At 36.1% G+C, this 9,791-nt stretch overlaps 1 protein-coding gene across 2 annotated transcripts in view; it reads left to right on the top strand.

Annotated features, from left to right (window-relative positions):
• Window positions 1-9,791, top strand: part of SOS1 (SOS Ras/Rac guanine nucleotide exchange factor 1) — a 177,510-nt gene that overhangs the window by 160,392 nt on the left and 7,327 nt on the right. For both annotated transcript variants that reach the window (XM_044663273.1, XM_044663272.1), the window contains exons 17-20: window positions 498-615; window positions 4,497-4,669; window positions 5,449-5,565; window positions 7,107-7,371. In XM_044663273.1, the coding sequence (XP_044519208.1) occupies window positions 498-615; window positions 4,497-4,669; window positions 5,449-5,565; window positions 7,107-7,371 (673 nt within the window). The remainder of the gene's footprint in view (window positions 1-497; window positions 616-4,496; window positions 4,670-5,448; window positions 5,566-7,106; window positions 7,372-9,791) is intronic.

Here is a 9,791-nt window from a genome sequence, read left to right as displayed (position 1 = left end):
TGAGAGAGAGAGAGAGAGAGAGAGAGAGAGAGAGAGAGAGAGAGAGAGAGAGAGAGAGAGAGAGAGAGAGAACGCGCGAGAGAGAGAGCTGTGAGTTCATCTCATTAGATTGAGTCCTTGAGGACAGAGACTATCTTGGGACTGTCTCATTTTTCTTTGTCTTCCCAGCCCTTAGAAAAATACTTGACTTATAGTAAGTGCTCAATAAATATTTTTTCATTCATTGATTTATTCATTTTTCACAGTTTTGTGTGGAAGAGGTAGATGGTACCTAAGGCTATGAAATGTATGCTAGGGAGCGTGTGCGTGTTTGTGTTATATATATTCCCAGGGCAGCACTTGTACAATACCTACTAATTTCATAAGATGTTAAATGTGTTGTTTTTAAACTTGTCCAGACTTTTGTACAAGAACATTATTATTCACCTTCCTGTATTTTTGAGAAAACTTGTAAATTCATGTGTGGCCATGAACTTCATAAATGTATTTTCTTACAGCAAATTCCAAGTCGCCAAAAGAAAATTTTAGAGGAAGCTCATGAACTAAGTGAAGATCATTATAAAAAATATTTGGCAAAACTCAGGTCTATTAATCCACCATGTGTGCCTTTCTTTGGTAAGTACTAACTTTCTTTTTAGTTAAATGATTAATGTGGTTTTAGACAAAGTAGGATTTGTATTTTGAAACAAATGATAAGACATGTAGGAAACAGCAGAATAAATTTAAGGCCTTTTTTTTGAGCTATATATATATAAATAGGAACACATTTACTTGGTTTATCTTATATATTCAGTCTTCTCTTGTCCTCTTCTTTTTATTGATATGCTTAGATCTATCTTAAAACTGTGATATAAAACTATCTTAAAACTGATTTCTTTTTATTTTACTGCCTAACTTCCCAAAATAGCAGTTTATACTGACTACTTATCTTTTTCTCGTCCTATCTTCTGTGATCTGTTCTGGTAGCATGACAAAATGGAAGATTTCTTGGATTTGGAGTGAAAGGACTTTGGTTCAAATCCTGGATCTGCCATTTATGAACTATGTGACTTTGGACAAATTAGCTTATTTCACTAAGCCTCTATTTCTTTTGTAAAATGAAGGGGTTAGTTGGCCTTACCATAGTCAATATTGCCACCATTCTCAAAACTCCTCTCTTAAGCACTAGTGGCCTCTTCTTTTAAAAAAAAAAAGTTTTTATTGTTATATTCTATTTCTTACATCATCATAGTTATGCTCAGCATCCCTTTTCCTCCCCTACCCAGAGAGCTATCCATATAATAGATAGCATTCTTTTTTTTTTTTTTTGAAAGTAAAAAAACCAGCGCAACTGATCAATATGTTGAAAAAGTACAGAAACATGTGCAACATGTAATACCAGAGACTTCCACAAAGGAATAAATTGGGGGTAATTTCTTATAGTACTTTATTTAAGTCATCCTTGATCTTTAGTTTTGTTACTTTCACTTTAGGTTTTTTAGAATGTAATTGTTTATTCTGTTTACATTGTTATAATCCTTGTATATATTGTCTTGGCTCCGCCTATTTTGCTCTGCATTAGTTCATATAAGTCTTCCCATGTTTCACTGTATTTATCACACACCTCATTTTTTCAGCACAGTAAGATTACATTCCTTCATCACAATTTGTTTAGCCATTCCCCAATTGATGGACATCTACTTTATTTCCAATTCTTTATATGTGAGGACTTCATTCTTATCAATGGCTTCCTTGGGGTATAAGATCTTTAATGGAGTCTGTGGCTCCAAGAATATGGACAAATTAATTATTCTATTTGCATAATTCTAAATTACTTTCTAAAATGGCTTTACCATTTCATAGCTCCATCAGCAGTGTATTTGTGTTCCTATCATTCTACAACTTTGAGTATTGCCATTTCTCTCATTTTTGCCAAACCTCAGAGTTGTTTTGATTTGCATTTCTCTTATTATTAGTGATTTCTAAATGCTCTAGCATTCTCTTACATGTGAATACTTTGTAGTTCTTTTTTTTTTTTTTTTAAACCCTTGTACTTTGGTGTATTGTCTCATAGGTGGAAGATTGGTAAGGTTGGGCAATGGGGGTCAAGTGACTTGCCCAGGGTCACACAGCTGGGAAGTGGCTGAGGCCGGGTTTGAACCTAGGACCTCCTGTCTCTAGGCCTGACTCTCACTCCACTGAGCTACCCAGCTGCCCCTGTAGTTCTTTTTTAAAGAACTATTTGTTCATATCATTTAATCATTTTTCTGTTAGGAAATGGCTATCAATGACCATTTAATAATCAAGTAGCAGTAGTCCTTAGCACTTCTCCTTCACCCTCTCTTAGGTTCTGATAATTCTGAATACCTTTTGTTCCTTCAAGCCTTTCCCCATCTATTATGGTGTCCTGGTTCTCTTCCTCTGCATTTGGCCATTCCTTTTCTTTCTCCCTAATTTTCATCTAGCAGCCATAATTTCTGGACAGACATCTTTACCCAGATTTTTTTTCCAGCATCTCAAACTCAATTCAGCTTAAACTGAATTCATTTCTTCTCAAAGACCAATTCTCCATCCAGATCTACATATCTGGGACAGATAACCGCCATTCTTCCAGTCAACCTAGAAGTTCCTAATTCTGTTGATTTTTTTTTTTTCATATTCCTCCAGATCCAACCACCTTTCCTTCCATTCCTCCTGTCTGGTCTAGGCCTTGATCACCCAATGCTTGAAACAAGGCGGTAATCCCAGTGTTTCATTCCTAGATACTCTCTCTCATTCTACCAGGACTATGGAATATAGGAAAGAATTCCTGGATTTATCTGAGTCCTTGGATGCTTATATTGCTCTAGGCAGTGGGGGAAGACCTTACTTCATATGCATAACTAAAGTCCCCCTTCTATTCAGGATCTTTCCTTTATGTTCAGTAAGCCATATCCTAGGCTGTCCTCATGGAAACTTCTATCTATAGTCTTCTGTTTTAAAATAGGAGTCTTAGAGTTTGGATTATTTTTGTCTCTTTTGACAAAACCACTGTTTCTGTTAAAGAGTGTAATGGGTTTTTGATGCAACAAAATTGTTTGACTTTGCTGTCATAACTGTCGGTACATTTGCAAGTGTGAACTTGCTATGAGATTTAGGTCTGTTTGGAAAAAGGCTTACTTATATCTTTTTCTTTTTTTTTTAGTGATTATAATTTTAGGCAGTCAAAAGCATTTATTAAGTGTTTACTATTTGCCAAGCTGTGCTGACCTGTAGACACAAAAAGAGACAAAAGACAGTCCCTGTCCTTGAAGGTTTCATAGTCCTCAAGGGAAACAACTATATACATACAAGCTACTTTCATGAGAAGCCAGAGATAATCAACAGAGGAAAGGAGCTAAAATTAAGCTAAAACTTTCAGTAGAAACTAAGATTTGAAGGAAGCCAGGAGGCAAAGAAGAAGAAGAAGAAGAAAAAGAACATTCCAGGAATGGAGGAGTTTCATGGCCAGTGAAAATGCCAAGAACAAATAGATGGAATACGGAGGGAAGAAGGGGGCGTTGTAGGAATGTTAAGGTATAAGAAGACTGGTACACGGGGAGGGGATTAGGTTATGAAGGGCTTTGAATGATAAACAGAGGATTTTATATTTAATCCTAGAGATGACAGGAAGCTCTTGGAGTTTTTTTGAATAGCGAGGTGACAGTCATCCTGTGCTTTAGTAACTGAATGAAGCCTGGATTGGAATGAGTAGTAACTATTAGCAAGCAGATCCTCCAGCAGGCTATTAAAATAATCCAGGTGTGAGATGATTAGGGCCTTTCCTAGAAGGGCAGCAGTGTCAGAGGAGAGAATGGGGTATTCAAGAAATGTTGTAAAGGTGAAATTTTAAACAGGGAAGTTTGGAAGGGTTTGTGAATCAAGAGTCTAAATTCTATTTTGGACATGTTAAGTTTAAGTAAGTCTTCTGGACAGGATTTTACACATTGGATTAAGTTGATTATTGTTCTTTCATAGTAGAGAAATTTCTGCTATCATTTCTAGCAACTTGACCTGTGGTTGTTCCCTTGACCTAGAATATTTTTTGTTGTACTTCTAGTTTTCAACTCAAAGGCTATTACCTCTTCTAGAGTTCCTTCTCTGTTATTCTTGCCCAGACCTTCTAACCTCATCTATTACTTTGTAACTGTCCTACTTATATGTTCAGTTCTATACTGTATACATTGCATAGTCTTTTTGGGTATATATAGATATAGATATATCATATGTTGCGATAGTTACGATAAATCTTTGCTAGATCATAAGCATTGTGAGGGCAAGAACCATTACATATTTACAACGCATAGTTAATCACTTTATATCTAACACATTATTTTATTGTTAGTAACCACTTAATAAATGGCTTTTGAATGAATGAATGGTTTTTGACAGGAGTAGCCTAATAGATTGTTATTTATTGCATACTTACTGGAATGTAGAATGGTACCAAAGAGAGTGCACAGTATATTTTTCCTAAAACATTTCATTATATCTTTTAGGAATTTATCTAACAAATATCTTGAAAACAGAAGAAGGCAATCCTGAAGTGTTGAAAAGACATGGAAAAGAACTTATAAACTTTAGCAAAAGGAGAAAAGTTGCAGAAATAACAGGAGAAATACAGCAGTACCAAAATCAACCATACTGTTTGCGAGTAGAATCTGATATCAAAGTAAGTTCACTTATTAATATTTTTGTTAAGTTTAAACGGGAAGTAACTGCCAAATAGAGGTTAGACATTCTACAAGTACCAGACAGTAAAGTGGATGCTTTATTCTAGCACTTTGTAGTACCTTCATTTTATAGAACCTAACTGTATTGGAAGAAATTGAATCATGTTTATTTTAATAGCCACAGCTCTAGAGTGACATGAGGGGAGTATTGAGTTCAATTTTGAGTATAAAATCTCTACAAAGGACACATTGCTAACATGGAGAGCATCCAGAGGAAGGCAGTCAGGAGGTTCATCAGCCACCTGTGGGTCAGTTAAAGGAACTAATGGTTGTCACCAGATTGTTGTCCTCAGCCTCAGAGGGCAAAAGTGGAACCAGTGGATAGAAGCTGAAAAGATGCAGGTTTGGGCTTGTAAAGAAAACTTCCAAACAGAGCTAGCCAAAAATAGAGTGGGCTCCCTAGAGAGTGAGTGAACTCTTCCTCATTTAGGCAAGCCTAAATGACCACTTGTTGGATATGTTGTTGTAGAACAAACTCTTCTTCAAGCATATGTTGTACCAGATTACAATTGAAGACCCCTTATAATTCTGAAATTGTGTAGTTCCATGATGAAAACTAGGTTATTGGTTCTGTGTAAAAGTATTTTGGGGGGTGGGAGGTGGGAATGGAAAATATTAGAAAAGTAAACCTTCCTTTCTCTTGAGTTTAAAATACTTTCTTCAGTTATTTTCACAAATGTCAATAGTTCATAATTGTTTTCATCTTTTTATATTCTAGAGATTCTTTGAGAATTTGAATCCAATGGGAAATAGCATGGAAAAAGAATTTACAGATTATCTTTTCAACAAGTCACTAGAAATTGAACCAAGAAACCCTAAGCCTCTACCAAGATTTGTAAGCACGCAGATAAAAATCTACCTAGAATTTTAAACATTTTTTAAAGTATTTCTTTATATCAAATTATGTAATTACTATATTTTCATACAGATATATTTGATACTAAGACTGACTAATTCGGTGTAAATAAGAGATACAGCTCAACATCCCAGAAAATGTTTAGGTTGATTAAACTTTTACTTCCTTTGTGAAAACAGTTCCTATTATTTTCCAGTTACTTGTCATTGTCCAGCCAACACTGCATACAATCATACACCATGTTTTCTAAATGTCTGAGGGCCAGGAAGCAAGCAAATAAGACTTCTGAGTAGCTAAGTGGCAAGTCATCACTAAATCAGCAGCCCTCAAGCTTTCTTTGCTCATGATGCAATCTTAACCAGGAGGAGTTGCAGCACACTTTGAGTGAGTCAGGAGACTCTTGCATGCATCTGAGATTACAAGTGAAAATGCCATACAATTTGTGACATACTGCCCTTTAAGAAATACTGCACTGACCTTTATTTTACTCCTGGAAAAAATCCCTGATGCCTTCACTCAAAACCTACTTATTCTCATTTCCCATGCAGTTCTGGCAGGCTTACTTACCTGGCTTCTAAGGCCACAGTAGATTAGAAACATCAATAGAAAGGAGTTACTACTGGCCAATATAGCTACAGAAGCAATAAAGGACTCAAGAAATATAAGTTACTGTCAGATCAGTGAGAAAGTCAAACAAATTAGGGAATCTGTGTCAGATTCTTTATGAACACTCTGAACACCTGCCCTTCAACTTGGTGCTTCCTTCACCACAAATGTGTGTGGTGTGCTTTGATTATGATCATTCAGTCCTCACCTGGGAGATGGGAGAATGGATATAAGAGATATAACAGACAGCTGATACTCATTTCACAATATCTACGGCATCACTTCATTTTTGCACTCTGTGTACTGTAATGACTGATGTCCATAAAGACAATGCTTGGTCATAATGAAAAGGTTAAATTATGTTCAAAACATTCTGTTGGGTTTTTTTAATTAAGGAATTATACTTAAATTGGTTAGATTTTCTAGAAAACTTGATTATCTAGAATATCCTTTTTTCCAGAGCTTCTAGATTTCTAAAGTTTTACTTTAATTGAATAAAAGTACCCCTGTTTTAAAGAGAAAAAAATCTCTTTAAATTTGCCCAGGAAAATTTGTATTATTTTTTAAAATTTGTTATACATTTTCCCTATACTGTTTTGGGATCTGTCTATTATGCTAAAGGTCAATTTGTTCATGCACATTCAAAAAAGTCTATATTTTTGGATTTTCTGATATCACTTGTGAGGGAACTGGCACAAAATGTTCCCATTTTCCCAGATTAGGTCATTATTTCTGTAACTTAATCTTTCTACCCTTCATCACTGACCTGTCATTATCAATCCACCATATATGTTATAACATGCAAAGACTTTCAAAGCAATTCTCATTCTACTTTGCATTGAATTAAGATATTTTAATATATTGCTTGTATTCTGGTGCTTTAAATAACATGTTTGTTTTTAATGGGTCTGCAGCCAAAAAAATATAATTATCCCCTCAAGTCTCCTGGTGTTCGTCCATCAAACCCAAGACCAGGTACCATGAGACACCCCACACCACTGCAACAGGAACCAAGGAAGATTAGTTACAGTCGGATCCCTGAAAGTGAAACAGAAAGTACAGCATCTGCACCTAACTCTCCACGGACACCATTAACACCTCCCCCTGCCTCTGGTGCTTCCAGTACCACCGACGTGTGCAGTGTGTTTGATTCTGATCATTCAAGCCCTTTTCACTCAAGTAGGTGCTAAAGTCCTGGAAAGTAGTATACGTGGATGATAAACTTTCTTTTCTAATGAAAAAGGAGCTTTAGGAAGTCTGTAGCTCATATTTATGGAATGCGTTAAGATTTGCAAAATGCTTAACATATTATTTGATATAAATAAGCATACCTCACAAGTTATGCAATATCCTTAATGAATCTTAAGTAAATCCCACTATAATATTCTGTAGGGCACCCAAAACACAATTCAGGTCGTCAGCCACATTATATGGTGGCACCAGGTGTCCCCAACACAACCCCCTGAATATCAATCAATCAGCATTGCTACATTGCTTGTTGCATCTTTAAAAATATCGTTCCTATAGAACAAGCTGATTCTCCCAAATGCATTTCACTTCATGTCACTGAACCAATCAATAACATTAGCTGTAATTTGCCTGTAATGTGACTTTCATATCAGTCAAATCTAGTAGCAAAGCATAAGTAATGTTAGGGTGAAGATTTATATGACTGACATTCCAAACTCCAGCAAAGCTTCAGTACAATGAAACTGAAGTTCAACAACAACCCATACTGATAAATTGTGCGGCTACCTAGCAATTTAAACCACATTGGATAGTTTGTTTTCTTTGTGTTCCTTTAGAAGTAATCACTTCATAGCCACGGGAAATTTAGAAAATTCTTGAAATGTGCAGGCATCAGCAGCCTGTTTACTATTCCTGCCTCTTTTCCAGTGTGGCCTGTCCATGTTCCTAATTCTGGACTCAAGAGATCCAAAGGACACAGATCCTTTTTTTTGCCTATCCATCCTCATATCCTTTATGACAAATGTTATGTACCACTATCCTGTCTGGTCTTCATTCTAGTTACTTAAACTTTCAAAACATCAATCCATGTGTGTCCATTTGCTATGCATACATTTGGAGAGGCCATCTTACATACCTAGAACACACTATTCCTTGTATAACTCCCAAGAAATGTCCAACCAAAAACTCATCAACTACCATATGTCAGTGTTTCTATAGGAATACCCAAATTCCAGCTTTAGATGCTAAATGTACACATCTCCATCACCTTCCTTAACCCTATTAGCAAGAACAAATAATTCCCACAATTCCAAGCTTCTTGTAGTTCATAGTGTCTGGGGCAGGGGCTCAGTTAGGGTTAAGATGGAAGTGCATTGGCTCTGAAATGAGGAGCATGGCGATGGGTTCTGTTGGTTATACAGAAGCTAAGATAGATAAAGGATTTAGAGAGGATTCAAACTGGGTCAGTAAGAAGAAGAGTATGAACTTGAAAGGGAAAAGAAAGTTGGGGAAAATAATTTTAGAATATAATTTTCCTCCTACCCACCTTGCCCTGCTCTTCCTATGACAATGATGTTTTCATGTCAGGATGGCCATCTCCTCCTTATTTCAAATTTTTCTTTTTCCTCTACTGTTGAGCTTAAAGGAAAGTGAGGACAGGAGACTGAGAAGGGAGAATGGGATTGAAAAACGTAAGGCAAAAGGTTGGGACTTTTTTCCCCCCTCTTCCATTACCAACAAGCCACATGAGTTGTACTTGTGGTTGATAAAGAATTGCATTAAGGTATGTGTGGACAGGGTTGGATGCAGAAGAATACCAGAGGGCTCTGGGGTCCACAGGAGTAAGATAGGAGGAAAGAAATTCTCTATCAGCATCAAAGAAGAAAGATTTATTCCTTATGTCACATAACTAGGATGGCTTAAAACATGCTGAAATAGAATACTGACTACTGACTTCTTATTTAATCTTTTGCCCTCCCTTTTTCACCTAATGGTGACATTTCTTTTAGCCATTTTAAAGTTCTTAACACTCCTAAATTAAATGATACCTATCAGTTTTTTTAATAACAGTTTAATAACTTTAGTAACATCAGGCCTATGTTCTTAGTTATAATCAAAGTATATTAGAGTTAAAATATCAGTATCCAAAACTATTAAATGATTACATTTATCAAACAACAAAATCTCTGATGATCTGCCTAGCAATTGTTGATCTGTCACAGTGGTTCTCTTCCAGTGCAGGTTGGTGATATCACCTATTGACTTCTTACAACATGTTCTTAATTTCGAGCAGAAGATTAATTTAGTCAGTATTTTAGTGCCTCCTATGTACAAATAATGTGTTAGTTGTTGCATAAGGGACAAGGATGTGTTAATACCCAGTTCCTCCCTGGGAAAAGTTTCTATTTTCTTCAGGATTTACATAGACTTAAAAGGGTTAATGAGCAGGAAAAGGAGACTGGACCACAGAGGAGATGAGTTTGGGAAACGGTAGTAACATAATGAAAGTGGTATTAGAGGAATGATAATCTGATGGTGAATTATAGTTGCAAGTTTGGAAGATGGAGGAAGATAATAGATAATGGGAGAAAAACAGAACCATGCTTTTTTTTGCTTTTTTTCCCCCTCCA

Source organism: Gracilinanus agilis, chromosome 2 (genome assembly GCF_016433145.1).
Source record: "Gracilinanus agilis isolate LMUSP501 chromosome 2, AgileGrace, whole genome shotgun sequence".
Taxonomy (NCBI): Eukaryota; Metazoa; Chordata; class Mammalia; order Didelphimorphia; family Didelphidae; genus Gracilinanus; species Gracilinanus agilis.
This window is presented reverse-complemented; position numbering and strand designations above follow the sequence as displayed.